This window comes from Pan paniscus, chromosome 14, assembly GCF_029289425.2.
Source record: "Pan paniscus chromosome 14, NHGRI_mPanPan1-v2.0_pri, whole genome shotgun sequence".
Classification (NCBI taxonomy): domain Eukaryota; kingdom Metazoa; phylum Chordata; class Mammalia; order Primates; family Hominidae; genus Pan; species Pan paniscus.
Genome location: NC_073263.2, coordinates 39,197,769 through 39,220,779, shown reverse-complemented (window position 1 = coordinate 39,220,779; position 23,011 = coordinate 39,197,769). Strand labels below are relative to the sequence as shown.

Genomic DNA, 23,011 nt, shown 5'->3' with positions numbered 1-23,011 from the left:
TTAATGGATTTTTTTCTCAATTGAATAAGAAAAATTACTACAGGAAATATAATCTGTAAAAAATAGGTCAATATATGCAAACTACAAATATTTCCAATTTTCTTTCTCAGAGAGAAAACTGGCAATTATTATTTTAAAATGTTTCTTATTAGTCTACATTAGTGTGCTAATTTGAAAAAATTATAGATTGTATTTGAGCTGGTATCAGTTTCTTAAGTTTCTATAAATAAGGTAATAATTTAAGCAGGTACCATATAGCATATGTAAAAACAAAATATTTTACCTTTAGAGGCCTGCACACACCTTCAGTGATATGCCCAACAACTTCTTGAATATTTTCTTCAACACCTAAAATTAATTACTACATAATTAATATTTGTTTCCATATTATACCTTGCTTCATATAAGTTCAAAAAACTAACAAATAATATATAATACATATAATTAATGGCACTAATGACTTTTAAAATAACCATAACAATATTTTAGTAAGTTTGATATCTCTTGGGACATTACTAATTGTGTTAACATATTAATTGAGATAATACCTAATGTGTCTAGAAAGCCTTGTTAATTCATCTGACTTTGAGTTAATAAAATGAGTATTTCTTTGTGAAAAAGATTAAAGTTATAAGACAGAGGAAAAAAAGAGTGTGAAATGTATTAATTGAATGAAGTGATGCCAAGATGTATTAGCATTTGTTTTACAAACATCTTGTTCCAGGCAGCGCTGCTTAGCACATACACTGAGGGTATAAAGATGAAAAATATACCTTGAAATCTTATAGAAAACCTGGTATTTTCAAAACACCAACTATTTATCAAACTCTGTACTGGGTATTTGACATTTACTGCTTGTAATCACCTTCATTTTCACAGATGGAAAAACTGAGGCCCAGAAGATTGAAGTCATTCATGTAGAATAACCTACTTCAACTAACTACAATCTATTTACTTCCTTAATACTGCCTTATACTTTTCTAAAACATCTTTAAGGAAACACATTTATTTAAACTGGGTAAGGAGAATAATAACAGAAAGAGAACCTAACGATGCACACTTTGTGCCAATCTAACATATATGCTGAGTCTAATCTTGATACTGAAGAGTTAGAAGCTATAAAGTTAGTATTACCACCAATTTGTAACACTGACTCATCTTGCAGATAATGTGAACCACAGAGATGTGTGGCTGAGCTATGTAAAATAGTCAAGTGATACCAAGCCACAGTGTCTCTCTTAACTTCCTACCAAAAATAGAACATTTTAAAATCATACACTAAACCCTCAAACTCTAAAACAGGCCTCTTTAGGTAATCACAACTAAGAAGATTTGGAATTCTGTAAACAAGACATCAGCAACTCTCAACTACAGTTATTTTTCTTCCTTGACATCAAGACAAAAATTTTAAGTACATTTAGTACATATGGTGATGTAGTTTGGATGTTTGTCCCCTCTAAATTCAAGTTGAAATGTAATCCCCAATGTCGGAGATGGGGGCCTGTGGGAGATGTTCGGGCTATGGGAGTGCATCTCTCATGAATGGCTTGGTGTTGTCCTGACAATAGTCAGCGTTGCTTAAAAGTGTGTGGCACCTCCCCATCTCTCTGTCTTGCTCCCTCAATCACCATGTGACATGCTGGCTCTTCCCCTTTTGCCTTCCACCATGAATCTATGCTTCCTGAGGCCTTCACCAGAAGCAGATGTTGGCATCATGCTTCCTCTACTGCCTGCAGAACCGTGAGTCAAATTAAACCTCTTTATAGGTTACCAATCTTCAGGTGTTCCTTTATAGCAATGCAGAAACATACTAACAGATAGGATAATTGTCTTAAAATTTTAAAACAGTGCCATGAGAATGAAAAAAGAGGCTGGGTAGCAGAAATGAAAGAATTAGTAGCTTAAAGACCTAAAACAAGTCACTCAGCCTGTTTACACACAGATAAAATTAAGATAATATCACCTTGTACCTTTAAAGTGTCATGCAGAGGATTTGAGAAAATGTATGCTAAATATTCCAGAAATTTCTTAAAAGTGCCACAGAGGAGTCTAGGTTTGATATGAAAGGTCACTAGGTTTCACTATAAAACTGAACAGTTGAGTGACAGGACAAAGGTGATGGAAGAGAAAGTCTATTAGCAGAATGAGGGAGAATCTAGAGAAGAGAAAGAGTAATCAGGATGCTTATTGTACCATCAAGGTGTTTATCTAAGTGAAGAAGATGGCAACAAGAACAGAAACAGAGATGCTTGTGTTATTTTCTATATTTAGGCATTAGCAATACAATTGGTGGACCCACCTTGTGTAGTTACATGCTTTAAGAGAGCTTCAAGGTGTTCCTTTTCAGAAGCAGTAGCTTGATGGAGCCAAGCCAACATATCTCCTACATACCTAATGAAAACTAAATGTTAATGAAGATTTCCTTTGGAAAAACATCAACTCCTCTTCTGCTGTCTGATTACTATACCTCAAAGGGTCATGAGAATGCATTTCAATTGGTCTAGGTGTACCTCCGGGGCCCCCTCTTGTGAGCGCATCAATAAATCCACGAACAACTGTACTTCTTCTGGCTGTTCCAAATTCATCTAAGGTATATCTAGAAGAAACAAGTTATATAAAAAATGGTTGGGGTTGTTTCTAGTGGCTGTATCAGACTATTCACGCAATTTCTGAGACAACCAAGTACTTAAAAAGCACTTAAAGCTCCTTTAGACATTCGGTCACGCAACATTGCTTTCAAACAAGAAAAAAATATTTAAGAGATAACTTCAGCTCATTGAAAATTCAATCAAAAAGTAAAAACTTTTACCCCTCCTAAGAAACAATGCTGGGATTTGGGACTAAAGCAGAGGCAGCAGTAATAAGGGATAAAGCAATGGACTTAGTAAAAGTAGGAAAATCAAGCCAAGGTGGGAAGACTTAACTTTTTAGGTTTCAGTATATTCACTATACTAGGTTTCGGTATATTTCAGTATACATATTTGCAGTCTAAAACATGATGCTCTACTGTTTTACATAAAGCCATAACAGTTCTCAAAAACTGATTATAATTAGAACTCTGCAATCCAAGGCTAGGTGCGGTGGTTCACACCTGCAATCCTAGCACTTTGGGAGGCCGAGGAAGGTGGTCACTGGAGCCCAGGAGTTTGAGACCAGCCTGAGCAAAATAATGAAACCCTTTCTCATTATTAAAAAAAAAAATAGCCAGGCATGGTGGTGCATGCCTATAGACCCAGCTACTCGGAAGGCTGAGGTAGGGGGATCACTTGAGCCCGTGAGGTTCAGGCTGCAGTTAGCAGTGACTGCTCCACTATACTCCAGCCTGAGCCACAGAGCAAGACCCTGTCTCAGAAAAAATAAAAGAATTCTGCAATCCCAAAATTGACATTAAAAAAGTCTTCTTTACACATACTATCACAATCTATCACCAAAATTTGCTCCAAAAATTGCTATCCATTTTTAAAAGCTTATCTTGACTCCAATATTAGACATAAAAGACGTTCCTTAAATTTACTGACCAAACACATATACAAGCAAATACCTTTTTAAAAAACATGTATTAAGAAGTCACCTATTATAATTGAAAAGGCATGGAAAGGCTTTCTAAGGTGAAGGAACTGGTAGGGAAGGAAAGCTTTTAACTGGGGAATAGGACAATTTGGGATTCAATTTATAAAAATGGCCTGGAGCTCTCTGGAGTGCCCATTTCTTTGACTTGACTCAGCCTTGTTTTCCATTATCACCACCATTCCTGACATCCATCCCTCAATTGAAAGTTCTTTCCATTTTAAAAGTATAAAGAAAAACAAAATACATTTTAGCAGTCTTGATGTCAGCAGATTCTAGACTAACTTTTAAATCTCTAAACAGTATTCTACCATACTAAATTTTAAGAATTATGTCAATAACCTATATATAAACAAAAATTACCAAAACTTCCCAAGATACCCAAAATAATTAATATCTTAGGCTACATAGCTTTCTTTCATATGCTGTTAATTGGATGAAAAATCCACATTTTGGTAAACATGTGAAAGACGGTTTATTTCCAAATCAAAGAGAAAGTCTGTAGAACTGGCAAATAGCTATAAATATTTAGGAATATGAAACTTTTTTGAGGACTGTTTACTATTAACTAGACTATGGTTCTTTGTGGGTTTGTTTTCCGTTAAAAAGAAATGGTTTTGAGATTCCCTGTGGTGACATACTAGTACAGAAAAGGGAAAGTGCAATATCCAGCTAAGTTTTGCTAAATTGCATAATTGCCTTGCATTTACTTTCTATTTTTTAAACAAATTAGAACCAAAATGCTCATTGCTATTTTTTCCCTCATGCTCTTAAATTATTAATCCATTTAGTGTGAAGAATGCCTTCTTTTAAATGATCACCTGATTCTCTGAAATAATGAACTTATGACTGCTTATCACAGCATAAAATTCACAAATGTTTAACTTTTTAAGTATATATAGCTAATCCTCATTCCCAAGACCCTACTAACTATATTAAAAATAAACAGCATAATTTGTTTCTAGGACTGTCCACTGGGACGACAGTTGTAACAGAATCCAGTGAATCTTAAAATCCAGTGTATTTTAAATAGGGGGTAAATTACCAAGCCTGGCAAACACTGGAATTTCATCTGTTCAATACTATAAAATATCAATAAACATTAATATTAATGTCAATCCTCCTATAGAACAAATATAATTTAAAGCAAAAACAGCATAAGCCACGTGAACCTTCAATATCTTTAGACATGAAACATCCTTCCCAGAGACAGAAGAAAAAGTCTTTGACCAAAATCAGACATTCTTCCAACAATAATCAAAAATCAAAATGGAGCTTTTTCAGAGTGAATGTTCAAATTATGTAAATATTCTCAAATACCTCAAGTTAAAATTAAAAGTCTCATTTTAAAAATTGTGTTTAGCTACAGTTAAAGAAATTCTGGTCAAAAAGCAAATTAAAAGAAGAAAAATTTTTATCAAAAAGTAAATTAAAAGATAATAGTAAAGAAGTGCCTCTTTGAAACACAACAAATACATAAAGAAGGAAGAAAAATCAGCATTGTATGTATTACTACATTTTAAAATAACTTATATTCTAAACGCTTACCAAAGAAAATAAATTATCAAATTTTTTCATTTCATTTATAATTGTACATGATTTATTATTAAAAGTCAATAATGCATTAGCATTCCAGTTATATACCACATAAGAAACACTGAGTATGGCAACTTTCCCCACGGATTTCAATAATTGACATTTTTCTTGTATATAATACTTACATTATTTGAGACACAATAATGGACAGTGAAACTTTTATACATTACTTATTAAGTTCATATAGTGCCATCTGGTGGTTAACATGATACATTATTAAGTTTTCCCTAAATGTAAGGAAACTACCACTTTGAAAATAATTACTTAATGAAAGGCCAATTTTCTCTTTTTTAGCATTCATCTTGTTCTAATCATCTGGTCTTAAAAACTTACTTTCCTACTCAACTTCTAAATGTGTCTTAAAATCTTCCAAATTGCCATTACTGCCCCCTGCTTCTTAGCATATGCCCTTCACAGATAAACCTTCTTTGCCTATTATAGTTCCATTCTTTATCTTTCAAGCTTTTTCCCAGATTGCCATGTAGCCCTCAAATACATCCCTCCTTAGTTGAAAACTTTCTAGTCATCTCCTCTCAAAATAAAAATAATATCTAAAATTTAGTGATGTACCAAGCATTACACTAAGTGCCTTAAGTGAACGATCTAACTTAATCTTCACATCAACCCTGTAAAATAGGCACTATTATTATCCTCATTTTACAGCTAAGGAAACTGAAGCTTATAAAGGTACAAGGACTTCTCAAAGAAATTTGACTCAAGAACCCACCTTATAGCCATTTAATATTGCTCCTTTCCAAGTTTTGATAAAGAACTATAACTCAGTGAAAATTTATTTGCATGGCAGAAGTCAGCTGTTGAAAACAAACAAAGGTGCCCAAAACACAGAAAGGCTTTTTTTTTTTTAAATACATAAAAGATTAACCTTGTGAATAAATTAATCTGTAGACAATGCAACAGCTGTTAAAATCAAACGCCAAATGTTTTAAGTGCTAAAAGACTCATAATTAGTGTCAATATGTTAAAGTGAAAAAGTTGGGAAAGAAATTTTAAAGCAGGAATAAACTGTTAAGCTGCTGATCAATGGTAAACATTAACTTATCTTATGTATATGCACAACATTCAGGGCTATTATGATCCAGCTGTTGCTCCTAATTCAATAGCCAGTGCAAGCTTTTACAATTAATTTCCCAAAGGTGCATTATCTCTCAATGTATATCTTTGCATTACTGTTCCCTCAACCTGCAAACTGTTCTTCCTTTACTTCTAGGAAAATGCCTATTCAGCCTTCAGAACTCACTTTATACCTAATTCCTTAGGAAACTTTCACTGATGCTCATCTCTTTCCCCTACACCAGAATACTTGAGCCACACAGCATCTGGCACATGACTTCTAGACTATCAATTAGTGTATTCAATTAAAATGCATTTGTTTATCTCTGGTTCCATAAAATAAAGCAGTTTGAGGGCAGTGCTTTACTGACGTTATGTTTCTAGAATTTAAAATGGTGCTTAACACATAGTACTCAGTAAGTAACACTGGGGTGTTATTATTTTACACAGCTGTTCAGCATTTGTGTTCTGTGACCTGATGATAGGATAAGTAGTGTTCCAATCAGAAAGTAATGGGGAGGTCCTCTAAAAATAGTATAAACAGATTCTGAAAGGGATGATTCAAAGCAGGATGCACTACCTTGGTAAGAGTCCCCTCGTTTCCTGTTTTCAGAATTATTAATATCATCAACCCCTACATCTACCTAAAGCTTATGCTAATACTACTCCAGGCATTAAAGAAAGTATTTACCTTTTATTTTATAAAAATTAAGAGAATAAAATTAAAATATAAAATAATAAAAAACATATCAACAAATACAAAATGCATTAAATTCTTATCTAAAACATTACCACATAGCTCTTGTTTGGCATCAATTACAGGATCAAAGACCTGGGCCCTCTCCTCCTAAATCCTATTAACAGAACCTTGATATTAAATATTCTTTTTTTCATCTCTGCATAACCATATTTCTCAGTACTGATATGACTTCAGTCTCTGTAGGGAAGCATTCATACAGGAGTTTTAGTTACTTACAATTCTAAGGGAGTTAATGAGACGACAGGGGAAAAGTCACTGAACCTCTATATAAGTAAGAGGTAGTCTACATACAGAGACACTTTGGTTTCTCTTTCCATATTGTATTCTATAGTATGTAAAATTCAAATAAGCTGATACCCCATGAAACAAATTCAAGTTAAGGTGAACAGTACTGTTGTAAATTATTATAAATATTACTCAAACTATTATATACGCTTTTGATAATACTAAAATTTAAAGTAAGTTATCAAAAGAAAAGTAGGCTTTCATTTTTAATTAAGAAAAAGTCACCAACTTATATAAGACAGGTCTGTCCTGCAGGGCTTCCATTGCCTGTGTCAATACTGGAGATACATCACATGATTCTTGTGTCAATGTTCTGCATTCACCTGAAAAATAATTAACATTATAACTTTTGTTAAATTCAGCTTAGATGTTTATTATGTCTGTTGCATTCCAGGAGTCTAAATTCTATGGCAAACACCCCATAAAAAAAATCCTCAGAAAAACCTAGAGAATACACCAATCAAAAACGAATTTATGCTGTCAACCAAACCAAAAAGTTAAGCTTAAGTAGTTATATAACTTTAAATGACCACATATGCTATCAGGTATGCCCCAAAGCTGTATTTTATTATTATAAAACACTATAGAGTCCTGAAGAAACCAACCAGTGAACAAGTATTTCCTAATAACTGCCATATACATGACAGTATTAGGGAGGCAGGGAGGAGTACTAAAAAGATATTATCAGTTCCTTCGCTGGGAAGCAATCTTTAAACAGTTTGCTAAAATTGTTAATGTGGTTAACTAATATATAGTGATATAATTTCAAAAGAGTTTGAATTTTAAACTCTTAAAAATTTCTACACCAACTTTTCTTTATTATTCTAATTTTATCTATAAAATGCTCACAAGTGCCTAGTACATGCAAAGAATTTAGAACTTCTCAGAAATTCCCAACCTTTGGTACACAAGGACTTCACACTAGCAGTATACTTTCTAGCATGCACTGACTGAAAACAAAATATGCATAGAGAATTGAAGACACCTTAAAATGACTTCATAGTCTCCACAAGACAGAGCCCACAGTAGGGAACCACTATGTAAGATGTTGCACAAAAAAATTTGAGTCAATGTCCATGCCTTTGAGGAAGTAGAAAACTAGTGAGATAAGACATACATGAAAAAAATACAATGAGATGCAATGAGAGAAAGGCAGACAACACTCCAGATGGAAGCAAACAATGTAAAGAAGGAGAGAGGTAGAAAAACAAACAGGTTTTAGAGATAAAGACTTAACCAACCAGATCAGAGAATTCCATTTGCGCAGCATAGTACAGGAGTAGCTGGTTAACCAAATTTAATTCCAACCCCTTCCAACAGTCAGTTGGTAACACCTATTAAAATATGTGCTCCTGTTCCATGCTTGCTTGTTTTAAATATCTTCTCTGGTTTTAACAGGCTATTTTGCAAAAAATCTATTGAAACATTTTCAAACAAAACTAAAGCAAATAAAGCATTCCTGGTAGGCAAAATAATGGCCCTCCAAAGATGTCCGCATCCTAATCCCTGGAATCTGTGAATATGTTACCTTACATGGCAAAAGGGACTTTGTAAATGAAATTAAGGCAGTAGACCTTAAAATGGAGAGATTTTCTCAGATTACCCAAGTGGGTCCAAGGTAATCACACAGGCCTCACAATGGAAGTGGCTGGCAGAAAAGTTAGAGATATGAGATAGAAGATGAGGCAGGGTAGAATCAACATGAGAAAATGACCTGACATTGCTGGCTTGGAAGATGGAGGAAGGGGCCGCAAGTCAAAGAATGCAGGCGCCTCTAGAAACTGGGAAAAACCCTCAGTGACAGCCAGCAAGGAAACACAGACCTCAGTGCTGCAAACACAAGGAACTGAATTCTGCCAACTAACTGAATGAGCAAGGAAACATTATCCCTTAAAGCCTACAGAAACAAATGCAGGTCTACCAACATTTAGATTTTAGCATAGTGAGAACCACATCTGATTTCTGACCTACAGAAGTGTAAGGCAACAAATATGTGTTGTTTTAAGCCACTCAGTTTGTAATAATTTGTTACAGCAACAGCAGAAAATCAGTTTACCACTTACAACTTTACAGTTATGTAAACAACAAGAGATACCTAATCTGCTTTAAAATAATCTAGGGCAGAAACTGTCTTCATTGTTTTATTCTCACACTTAATCAAGCATACTGCTTGGCTGATAGCTGGTGCTCATGATACAAACACAAAAAACAGTGTGCTCAAATGTGAAGTTTGTTTTTCTTTTTTAAAATATTTTTGATTACTAAATCAAAATGCATCAAAGACCAAGTAAAAATTTAAAAACCAAATACAAATACTATTTTTATTTTTAAAAAATGTTTGATTACTAAAATCAAAATATATCAAATAAAGACCAAGTAAAATTTTAAAAAACAACTACAAATGTTCATGAATCTAGACAACATAAAAGAAATCACTTACTTTGAGCCCATCGGTAAAGTCTTTCATAAGCCGTTTCTTGAAGTAAGGCCATCTGTTCCATAATTTCTAAACTAAAAAAAAATTAATGATTATAATTTAAACTTTAGTCAACAGATACATCTAAGCACCTAATTATTTTGTTTGCATATTACATATTACAGCATATTAACTTTTTATCATTTTATGGGATGATTTTTCAATAATTTTCTACAATTAAATAAATGTCACATTTTAACCATCACTTATTTATCAACTGCTGTTTTAGCCTAAACCTGTCAGAGTATAACTTCACCATTCTCTAAAGATAAATAAAGATTAAACTTCTATTTCACAAAATGCTATATAGTTCACAAACAATCTAGAATATCTTTAAAATTTTGGAAACATAAGCAGCAATGCAATTAGTTCAGTGAGCAGTTACTCACCCTGCCGTTTGTTGATTTGTACGCAAGAGAACTTTGACATCATTATGAATCTGTTTTACTCTTCCCAGTGCCTTGAAAAAATCCTTTAAAATTAAGAATGTGACTTTATGTCCATGCTTCAGGCAAAATTACATTATTTAAAACTGAAAGGTCACTACCAAGGGCAAACAAACTCTTTCACCTATTTTAGGGAAGCCTTCCTATACTGATCTCAACTTTCTCTAAGTTTTCATAGACGGTGTAACTGGTATTTATTCACATTTTAAGACATATTAATATATTAATTCAGTTTCTACTATGTGCCAAATAGTGTTGACAGTTGCCAGGAAAATAAAATTTATAAAGACAAAAATCCCTGTCCTCAAGAAGTGTACGTAGTCTAGTGAGAAATGCAAAACTAAAAATTACTACATGAAAAAAACGTATTGTGTATTACACACCTTATTACTTAAGCCTGGCATTCTTATTGCTGAAGATGATGTTTTATGTATCTGTTGTATACTCATTATTGCTCCCTCGTCCAAGAGTAGAATGCAAAGTTAAATATATAGGAGGTGACAGATGCCAAACTGTTGATTGATATTTAAATGTACTGGAGGCTTAGGTTTCAGAGTGCCACAAATAGTGTTCCACCCATGAAAAATAATGGATGTGTTATTTTTCTTTGATGAATAAAACTTAAAATAATAATAATAATAATAATAACCTTCATTTTCTAATTTCTACCAAGGGGAGAAAAAATGATATGTCAAATATTTCATATGTGCAAAGTTCCTCAAAACATGAGGGCAGTACATACTAATACATAATATCTCTATTAATTCTCTCACCTATTTACCTCTCTACACCCAAATGACTGGTTCCATTTTAGCCAAGCCAGTAAAAGTGATACCTACTCAGAGACACTCAGTGAGAACCCTTCCCCACCTCAAGAACCCTTCTTGCCCTCTGATCCCACAATGATGACGATAGGCTTAAGTTTACAGTTCTTCCCAGCTAGAAGACCAAAAGATTCCTTTCTGGAAAAATTGAATGTCTTCAAGGAAAAAAAAAGAAACGAAACTTTTTCTTGTTATTTAACATTTTGAGAGGTTATATAATTCTGTCAGCCAGTTTGGAAAAAATGGAATAGCTTAAAAAATTAATTAGATGAAAAAACAAGTGATTTCTAACCCAAGGAAAGACACAAAGTTATAAAAGAGAGAACATGCAATCACTGTAATGTCACTGTAATGAAAATGAAAAATGTGTGGGTAGGTACTATGGCTCAGACCTGTAGTCCCAGCACTTTGGGAGGCCGAGGTAGGCACATCGCTTGAGCTCAGGAGTTTAAGACCAGCCTGGGCAACACAGTGAGATCCTATCTCTACTAAAAATTAAAATTAAAAAATCAGCCAGGAGTGGTGGTGCATGCCTGGATACCCTAGCTTCCTGGGAGGCTGAGATGAGAGGATCACTTGAGCCTGGGAGGTTGAGGCTGCAGTGAGCTGTGTTCGTGCTACTGCACTCCAGCCAGGTTGACAGAGCGAGACCCTGTCTCAAAAAAAAAGGAAAAGAAAATAGAAAATGTGGTCTAACTGTACTATGATGTATGAAGGAGATAAAGAGAACATATGTGTGTACTATCTGTGTTGGGGGAGGAGACAGAGTGGGTAGAAGGCTAAATCCTCACATTTCACAATAGAGAATCAATAGAAAATAGTTAACATAGATAATCAAAGCATATTCTTTTTAACTATAGATCTAGAATATAGAATTTACAAAAGAAGCAATTAATAACATTGAAAATGGTTGACAAAAGACCTAGAGGTGAGGAAGAGTAAAATAGGTGACATAGATTTTCTTTTTATAACTTTGACTCTTTTTAAAAAGTACATGTATTACTTTGAAAAATATAATTAAAATACACATCTTAAATTTCCAAATATAAAAATATTCTCAGATGAAACTTTTTTTAATGGGAAAATAAAGCTTCAAAAAAGCAATTTCTCTCTAATATCTGTAACTACTAAACTTTAAATGATTATAACACAAAGCCAGGATACCTCAGTAATGGGTCCTTCTCTTGTACCTCGGAGAAGACTCATTTCATCAGAAGTCAGTTGGAACTTGGATAAGAAGGCATCTGCAACTTGAGCTCTTATCTCTAATTTTTGGCTGTAATTTTCAAAACAAGCAATAAAAATCAAGCATCTTACACAGTTGCATAGCTTTAAAACAAATTCTGTCTCAGACATAATAAATTTTTAAAACAAAGGTATGAAAAGTTCTCAATATTTTCAAAAGTCTTGTTTCTGCCTCAAATATTAGAATTTTATCAGACATGTAGGTGATAAAATTAGCTAATATTGTTCTATTTCAGATACTTGCACACAATAAACGGAGTTGATCATTATGCAAAAGAACAAATAAGTCCATGCATGGTCCCTGCATTACAAATTTGCAGCCACTTACAAGTACTTAAATAGTTCACCTTGCAGTTTGCTAGATGCTTTTATAAGAGAGAAATATGTACCTGTTTTCAACCAATTTCTTTTCAGTCACTAAAACAATTCCTAAGCCTTTTAAGTTTTCACATGACGTACATATCAAAAATCAAATTTATTAGTTTATTTTATGTTATAGAAGAACTCCTTTATTAATTCTCCATAAATTGCTAGTCACTTATCCACTTTGGTCTTCCCCACTTTTTCTACAAAATATAGTAATAAAAACAACCTTTTAAATTATATGAGTGCAACCTATCTAAACTAGCTGACGGAAAAAGGCACACTCAAGGACCTATGGGACTGAGAAGAATCAATACCCACAGGCAAGTTAGGATCGCAAACTACTTGAACAGAAACTCAACATTCCTGGTTTCTGTATCTCAGAACTGAAAATATATAAATAAAGTTATAAAAGTATTTCACTAGCAATATTCAGAGAATAGTAATATTCCACAATTAAACAAAATTCAAATAAGAATGAACAAAGATAAACATAAACACTATTTGTATAGATGGTACAATGCATCTGCCATCTCTGTTTTATTTGCACCTTTGGGATGGAGGTTTTAAATTCAAAGTTGAATGCTAATGCTCCTACTGAATAAAGAAATTTACAAGCAAAAATCCTCCAGGTGGCAGCAAAGATCTGTTTATTTCAAATGATAAATCACCTAATTGAGTATACACAGATTTAAATGTCATGTTCTTAAACATCTTATTATTGATATCTAAAAGTTATCTTAATATTTATCTTATTTTTGCTCTGTTGCCTGTGCTTTTGAGGTCTTATTCAAAAAATTCTTGCCCAGTCCAATTTCATGAAACAATTCTCCTATTTTTTTTTCTGGTAGTTATACAACTTGGGGTCGTATAGTTTACTCTTTAATCCATTTAGCGTTTATTTTTATGTATGGTGAGAGATCATGGTTATCAGAGGTTGGGGAAGATAGTGGGGAGAAGGGGACAGGAAGAGATTGGTCAACGAGTACAAAGTTACAGTTAGGAAGAGTAAGTTCTACTGTTCTATTACAAACTAGGGTGACTACAGCAAATAACAATGCAGTGGTATTTCAAGATAGCGAAGAGTTTGAATATTGTCACCACAAAGAAATGATAAATGTTTAAAGTGATAGATATGGTAATTACCTTGAAACATTACATTGTACCCCATAAATATATATAATCATGATATGTCAATTATAAATTAAAAATGAATTTTTAAAAGCTTAAAGAGTTACCTTAACAGGTTTTGTTTTATATTTTTAAAAGTTCCAGTCATTATCATTAAGAATTTAAAGTAATTATAAAATTTCATCAAATTCCTTGAGACTATGCAAATTAACCATGTGAAATAAAATGTTTTTGGGAGCTTTTTTGGATCTATCTTTAGAATCAATTTATTAGGCACAAAGGAAAATTTGTCTCTTTAGTTTATAGTTTCATTTTGTTGTAACCAAAACAAATGCTACCCACCTTGATCATACCCCTTAATCATTACAATTCATTCCAAATAATGTGGATCTAAAAATCAATCATGAGATAAAGACTGAAACACAGGCTCTATATATAGCTACAAAAGAGATGGTGCAAAAATATTTTTATAATGGGCACAGTACTAAAACAAGAGTTTAATATATCAAGATGGTAACTTTAAAAGTAGTGACAATAAATTCTAATATATTTTTTATTATCATATTACTCTAGTTTTACCACATGTATTCTTTCCAGGTAAATTTTCACAACCATTCTGATAGGAAGTTATTGTTAGATGGTCCAGTGATTTGGTTTGGGAATATTCACTCATTCAAATAACATTATTGGAGACTTACAATGTATAAGGCCTATGCCAGAGACGAGTGTGATAAAAGGCACTTATGACACAGACCTTGTCCTTACTTTACATCAACATATGAAACTTTTAGAGGGCTTTCAATATCTAAGTAAAAAGTATAGGAGATAAATATTAACATAACATATAAATTATAACTTCTAGCGTATTTAAGATTATGTTTGTGCAATCACTGTATATTATATAAATAAATAATATGTGAAATATACACTATGGAAAAATACGTAATAGATCAAACTGAGGTAGATCTATATGTACTAACAAAATGATCCATAAGGCATTTTATAGGTATAAAAAGTTGCGAGAAAGTATCTATAGGAATCCCCACTTATTTTTAAGAAGTAATTACAATGGTCCCCCCTTATCCTCGGGGGATATAGTCCAAGACCTTCCAGTGGATGCCTGAAACTGCTGACAGTACCAAATCCTACATGTACTGTTTTTCAATCTGATAACTGAGATGGCTACTAAGTGACTACTGAGTGGTGGTGTATATAGCATCACACATTAGAAAAAGGGATGACTGATGTCCCACCAAAGTGGGAGCCAACCACTGGAGATTTCATCATGCTACTCAAAATGGTACATAATTTAAAGCTTACAAATTGCTTATTTCTGAAATTTTCCATTTATTACTTTCAGACTGCAGTTGACCATAAGTAATGGAAACCACACAAAGCAAAACCATAGACAAGGTTGGGAATTACTGTATATAAACACATGTACATCAATTTTCAGTATGTCCAGTCATATACTGCCTAAGTATTTCAAATAAACGGACTACTTAATTTTCATGATTCCTTCAAATCAGCCCAGAACATGATTTATGAATCCTGTGGTACTTTTCTTTTTCTTGAAAACTTATCTCTGTCATATCTTAATTCTACCTCTAGGTTCACCTACACCAAATAATTTCGAAATAATTTTTTAAATGGACATAAGATATAAACCAAAACAAAAACAGTAAAGAAATATAAATGGCAAAACAAAATGAGAAACATGTCGATTCATCACTATTCGATGATATGTAAATTAAATGGTGTGATACCGGGGCCTGTCGTGGGGTAGGGGGAGGGGGGAGGGATAGCATTTGGAGATATACCTAATGTAAATGACGAGTTAATGGGTGCAGCACACCAACATGGCACGTGTATACATATGTAACAAACCTGCACGTTGTACACATGTATCCTAGAACTTAAAGTATAATTTTAAAAAAATTAAAAATAAAAATAAAAAATAAAATGGTGTGATAATATTTTTCATCTACATTGGCAAAGTTTTTAAAGATGATATCTAATGCTGATAAGGGTTTAATAAAATAGACAGAATGGAAGTAGAAATTGTGATAATCTTTTTTGAGAAAAATTTAGGCATTATATTTCAGGACACTTCCAAAAATGATCCTCTTGATATAAAAAATCATACGAAAATGAACATAAAATATTAAGCGAAAAAAGTAAAATATTAACAATACACACACATACTCACTCTGGAAGGAAATATACCAAAATATTAATTGTGGTTCTATCTGAGTGGTAGAGTTATATATGATTTTAGTTTTCCTTAAATTTTATACAATAGATTTATATTAACATTATGTCAAAAAAATTTAAGAAAGAAAAGGCAGTTTTTTACACTTAAAAGATTCCTTTTACCTAATTCATATGATGGAAAGATAAGTGAAATAACCTGTTTGACAGGATCTTAAAGAATCTGCTTATCAATTACAATCCTTAAGAAAAAGCATTTCTATAATTTTTTTTGGTTCTAAAATAGAAAAAAAGAAGAAACTTTTCATTTTAAGTTTTTATAAAGTATCAAACTGAAAGTTAAATGTTTTTGAAAGACTGGTTAAAACTCAATAGAGATAAAATCCTGTAATGAGGTTGTTTTCTTGTCAGCATTTCCAGTATCATGCCATGATTTTAAAACCTGATAAATTTCTAAATTTTTATCTTAGTATTTTAAAACAAATAGATAAAATAACTTCAATACAAAAATATATTGAAAAATAAAGCACATACAAATGACAAAAAAGATAAAGCGAGCTACATCAAAATTTAAAATGTGCTATAAATGATATCACGAATGTGAAGATAACCCAAAAAATGGGAGAAAATGGCTGCAAATAATGTATCTGTTAACAAACCTATATCCAGAACATATAAAGAACTTTTACAACCAATAAATAAAAACACAAATAACCTAAATTAAAAAATGGGTAAAGGACGTAAATAGACATTTCTCCAAAGAAAATATGCAAATACCAATAAGCAAAAAAAAGATGCTTGACATCATTAGTCATTAGGAAAATGCAAATCTAAACCACAATGAGTAGTACTTCACACCCAGTAGCATGGCTATCATCAAAATGACAGATTAAAAACAAAGATGTACAGAAACTGGAATCCTCATATGCTGCTTTTGGAAATGTAAAACTGTGCAGCTTCTTTGGAAAACAGTGTGGCAGTTCCTCAAACACTTAAAGAGTTATCATATATGATTCAGCAATTCTACCCCTAAATATATACCTAAGAGGAATAAAACATGCCCACACAAAAACTTGTAAACAAATATTTACAGCCAGCATTATTTGCAATAGTCAAATAGTGGAAATAACCCAAATGTCTATCAACAAGTGAGCGGGTGAACAAAATGTGGTGTTGCTATACAATGGAATACTATTCAGCCATAAAAAAGGTTAAAGTAACATGGATGAATCTTAAAAGTATTTATCTATGTGGAAAAAGCTAGTCAAACAGGGCCACATATTGTATGATCTTATTTGCATGAAAGATTCAGAATAGGCAAATTTAGAGAGGCAGAAAGTAGGTTAATGGTTCACTAAGGCTGGATAACTACTAATGGTCAGGAGTTTTCTTTCTGGGATGGTGAAAATGTTGTAATTCAGATCATAATGATGATTGTACAACTCTGAATATACTAAAACCAATAAACTATATACTTTAATTTTATGATATGTGAATATCTCAACAAAGATGTTTTTATAATAAACAAAAAAGGATCTACCTTTTGAATTACAATTACATGTATTATTATAACTGTACAAAATACAGCTTAAAAGGCATCTAATACATTCTTCCAGCTTGATACTTTCCACTCTTTAATAACATTTAGTGAAGTATATATGCACACTTGCTATTACTCTTATAAATAAGAGTCTCAAATATTAACAGGCAATGTCAGCTGTAACTATTTAAAATGTTAAAGTAACCATGTAGACATATTCAGTTGAAAAGTTTTCTGTGTAGAAAGGAGTGGGTACAAAGAGCATTAATACACTGCCTTTGCTATCCAGTTAAAATAGTCAAAGACCATAACGTCCAGCACTGTTGAGAAATCATAGGGCAGAAAATAAGTGCTAGAAGAATAATGTGTTGTGGGAGTACAAAGAAGGAACTAATTAATTTTTTTTCTGGTGACTGAGTAAAGGTTCCTGGCTAAACATGGAAAATATATAATAAAACTGTAAAGTACAAAGGTGAAATAAATTTCCTATAAGCTGAAGTATTTTTTAAAGTAAGCAAGACTTTCTTTGAAACATATATATGTACATACATATATACATTCTCAAGGAACATGTACATGCATGTGTGACACAAACATACACATACATGATAGCCTAAAATTCTTAAGTTTTGTAAAATATTTTGAAATATATGATGGGCATAAACAACAGGGAACCTCAAAGGACAAATGAGTTTTCAACAAATTAATTTTGGGAAATGGAATTCCAGGTAGAATGAATAAGAATATAGAAAAAGTCTACCTGGTTGATAAATGTAGTTAAATCAGGAAATAAACAGCAATAGCCACTTTAAATGAAGCGTGCCCACAAAAAAAAAAAGGAAGGAAAAAAAAAGCTCTTTTGTATTGGTGGGGAAAAAATGTTAGGCAAAAAAAAGCTCTTTTTCATTGCTGGGGAAAATTTGATCAGACAAAATTTTCATTTAAAAAAAATCCATACCATCTCCAAACCCAACTTTTAAAATACTTAAACCAAAGATTATTTCTAAATTTTTCCTCATACTATTTCCCTTACAGCATGATCATAATCACAAGAAATGGATAAGCCATACTGTGCCTTACCCCCAAATTTTCATTTCCAGTCCAATATGTGTGACTGAAATAAAGTTGTTATAGCTTATCTCAGTCAGGCTCCTGCATGTCACTGGCAATATTTCCTTTTGGATAGCTGCTACTATGTACAAATGAGACAGGAAGAAAGAAGAAAGGAGATGTGATGCTCCCGTTTTCCCCTAACCTTTTATTAGGTAATGAAAGAAAATGTGCCACATACGCTTCTGTAATATACTTTTACATGCAATATAAAACCATTTATGCAAGATAAAGTTTTATATTTTTATGCTACCAATTTCAAAACCTGAGTTAAAGTAGTTTACAATGCAATAAAAATAAATTAAAACTATTAAAAACTAAAATAGTAAGAAATAAAGGGAAAGGCTGAGAAAGTAAATCATACATCTGAGGAAAGCTATTGCAATTAAGCACAAAATAGCTCTAAGCTTCCTAGATGACAGAGCAAAAATAGAAATAAGATGAGTGACATAGATTTCTTTGTCCAATAAAATGGGAGGACTAGGGAGGGGCAACAGTCTTTAATGTATGCCATGCAGTGTGTTCAGCAACTTACGTAAATAATTTAGTTATCTCAAAAACCCCATGACATAGATATTTTCCCCTTCCTTCTTTCAGACATAGAAACTTAGGTTAAGGGAGGTTAAGAAATAACTGTACAAAATCAAAAATCTAATAATCTCTTACCCAAGGTTTCGATTAAGATTCAGGTTTTTGTCTTAAGTCCTATATTCTTTCCATTTTAACATACTGAACTTAAAAAAATACACACACATAAACATTCTCCAGAGATTATTTTTCTGAGTCCAGAGAGAATTCTGGCCTTTATAAGAGATAATAAAAATATAATAGTGATTTTAGTGGTATTTAAAAAATACAAAGGTATGTTCATGTACATATAGTCTTTCCTGATTATCAGTGAAGCCCATCGTCTGACTACCAATGAACTATTAAGGGGAAATGCTAACCTGCAGTCCTGTGAATAAAATTCTACATTAAGCTTTATCTATTAGAGCATCTCAGCTGTCCTGACGACTGACTTCCTTCTCACTCAGTTGGAAAAATATTCATATCATTCATACATTTGTCTGAATAAAAGTATCGTATTATTCAAATAATCCCATATAGAAATAGATTTCTATTTCTAAAGCTAACTGCTTGTTTAACAAAGTTTCTTGTTAAAAAGATATTTTAAAATGAAAAAACAACTCCCTGCCAGCCCCCAGAGACCTGTTATCATAATTTCTGCCTTGCAATTTTCCTAAAATACATTCACACAAACGTTCACTTGGCACATCATATCTATAGCTCTTGGGATACCAGAATGTCATAAATTTTCACTTCCCAAAAGCATATCAGGCCAAAACACTTCCACAGGCTTACTAAAATAATAAACATAAACCTTGCTTAAATAGTTTTGAGAATACATGAACAGAAGCACAATGTTCTAATATTGTCTCCTATATACATTATTTAGAGCCCCATATTACAAGCTCCAATACAATGCTTATTTTTCAGTTTTATGTTCCTTTCCTAACATTATAGTTGCTTTCCATATTCATTTACTCAAAAATTATTTATTGAATCTGTAAAATAGCAGGCACTGCAAATACAAAAAGGAGAATAAGAAATTGTCATTTTTCTCAAGGAGCTCACAGTTTAGGAGAAACAGAGACAATCAAATCAACGATTAGTTGAAAACAACTGTAATACCTATTACACTAAAAATTAAAACAAAAAGATTTAACTGAGAACAGGAAAAGTTTAAAAAGGCTTTGCATACAGGATTATTGATCTGTTATCCTCTTAGTTTTAATCACAATTTTCAATTAAAGTAATGCTTGTTTTTGTGTTCAGCATTAACTTAGAGAAAAATTAATGTCAAGGTCTCTAACAGGGAATGTGTTTTTCTAGGGAACTTTTCTTTCAAAAGAACTGTTATAAAATGCAATCTAATTTTATGGTGAAGGCACAGGCTTAATTCTGATAAAGAAATTTAACACTGCCTTTCCTCACAGAGCTGGCTGCTTTGCAGAGTCAACCATCTCCCACATGGGCTTAGTCTGCAACTTTTCTCACGCTGTCCACCCACCAACAGGACACTATTTGTGGTGATGGAACTGTACTATATCGTGACTATGGTGGCGCATTCAGGAATCTACAAATGATAAAATGTATAAAAATAAATACACCAATGAGTAAAACTGCAAAATCTGAATAAGACAGGTAGATAGTATCAAGGTCATTATCCTAGTTGTGGTACCATACTATAGTTCTGTAAAATGTTACCTTTGGCAGAAACAAGGTAAAGGTTACCTTGGATCTCTGTATTGTTTCTTTCCTTTTCTTTTTTTTTTTTTTTTTTTGAGATGGAGTCTCGCTCTGTCGCCCAGGCTGGAGTGCAGTGGCGCGATCTCAGCTCACTGCAAGCTCTGCCTCCCTGGTTCATGCCATTCTCCTGCCTCAGCCTCCCGAGTAGCTGGGACTACAGGTGCCCGCCACCACGCCCGGCTAATTTTTTGTATTTTTAATAGAGATGGGGTTTCACTGCATTAGCCAGGATGGTCTCGATCTCCTGACCTCGTGATCCGCCCACCTTGGCCTCCCAAAGTGCTGGGATTACAGGTGTGAGCTACGGCGCCTGGCCTTGTTTCTTACAACTGCATGTGAATCTATAATTATCTCAAAATATACAGTTTAACATTTAAAAAGTTAAAATGTTTTTTCAAAGTTTACCAGTTAGGAGATGAGAGAATTAAGGTAGGGGAGAGGGACATTCCACAAAAAATTAAAAATATGAGTAATATTTTGTCTAAGGCCAGGTGTTTCAAATTAGTCTCTGGACCACTGCATAAAAATACCTGGGATATTGTTAAAAGGGCCGAATCCTGAGCCCAAATCAAGATTTACTGAGTCATTAATCAAAAAAACACAGTTGCTTACTTTTTTCAGTCAGATTCTCTGAGGATGGAGGCCAAAACTTGTCATTTTATCAAGCTCCTTGGTGGCTCTTATGTTTACTGTGATAAGGTGTGGATACATGAATCGTAATGTAAAAGACCAGAAAGGAAAACTGAAATAAAAGATGGCTCCAATGACACCTAACATAAGACTAAATATTTCCAGTGATTTAAAAAAAAAAAGCTTTGAAGAACTAATTGTTCAAATTGTAAGGGATAGAAAATTCTTGCTTATCGTTAAGTCAAAATTTGCCTAAATTTCTCCTTTAAAACTCAGTTCCAAACTCAGCAGCAATATATAATAAAATTTAGCCTTTTTTAAAACAGGAAAGATCATCAAATATTTGAAGACAGCCATCATGTCCCTCTTAGTCCTATACTTCTAAATAAACAATTCTGTTTTTTTCAACCCTACATCATTTTTGAGACCCTTTATCATCCTATTCACCTATTGCCCAGCCCCACTTTTTCTTAAAAGCTTGATTCTGTTGATACCTTACACTTAACATTCCATACTTTGTGTCATTCACAATTTTCCAAGTAAGTTGTCTATATGTACACTAAAGTCTTTGATTAAATGTTAAACACAAAAGGATTGGATTGAAGGTGCTCTGAAAAGTACTAGAAAACTGACTTATAGGTCAACATCAAGTAATTAACCACCAATGTGGGGGATATGATCATTTATCCAGCTATAAAATAGAGAATGACAATATCAACAAGATAAAAGGGAATTTAAGGCCAGACTTCCTAAATTTAATTTCTATCCAGGCAATTTGCAATTCTATAAATCTGAGGACAACATCAACTTGCTCTCATTTTGGCTTGTAGAAAACACACAATGGGTAAAAGTGGATTTTTAGTGAAAGAGAAGGTAGTTAGTAAACAAAAAGGGGATTAAATGCATGAAATTATGATTAAGCTTTTATAAAGCTTTGATACTTAGTTGTTTTTAAAGATTTTTCTCTGGCATGAGGAATAAAATCAAAAGACTATTTTATTTGGTATTCTACCTTTCAACTAGTCTTAAAATTGTGCAATATTTTTATATTTTCCTGCTGTCAAACTCTTTTTTCAAACAAAATCTTACATGGAATCCTAATATATTAAACAAGTAAAAGTGAAACTGCTCTCACTAAAATTAGGGTGAGAGAATCTGACCTCCAAAACTCCATTATCCTTCTACATCTTGCAAAGAAACCCTGAGGTTCAATGAACTATGGTTTGAAAGCCACAGGTCTAAGATAAGGTACATGTTCCAATATCCAATAATGTACTTCCTATACGTGTAAAGAAAATGTTTTCTTTGTTTTGTGCTATTAAAGATAGTATTTTTTAGATGATATTGGTACATATATTTTATTTTGCTAATTTTGTCACATTTTCTCAATGTTTTTATAAGACAGAAAAGTAAGTTACATTGGTTACCATTTTAACTGCAATGGAT

General features: G+C 32.8%; 1 protein-coding gene across 1 annotated transcript in view; it reads right to left on the bottom strand.

The window, feature by feature from the left end:
• Nucleotides 1-23,011, bottom strand: part of COG6 (component of oligomeric golgi complex 6) — a 96,567-nt gene that overhangs the window by 62,410 nt on the left and 11,146 nt on the right. Inside the window, exons 5-11 of the mRNA XM_003806907.5 lie at nucleotides 12,190-12,301; nucleotides 10,145-10,227; nucleotides 9,720-9,790; nucleotides 7,509-7,602; nucleotides 2,468-2,596; nucleotides 2,300-2,391; nucleotides 284-348 (exon numbers count right to left, since the gene is read on the bottom strand). Coding sequence (XP_003806955.3) covers nucleotides 284-348; nucleotides 2,300-2,391; nucleotides 2,468-2,596; nucleotides 7,509-7,602; nucleotides 9,720-9,790; nucleotides 10,145-10,227; nucleotides 12,190-12,301 — 646 coding nt within the window. The remainder of the gene's footprint in view (nucleotides 1-283; nucleotides 349-2,299; nucleotides 2,392-2,467; nucleotides 2,597-7,508; nucleotides 7,603-9,719; nucleotides 9,791-10,144; nucleotides 10,228-12,189; nucleotides 12,302-23,011) is intronic.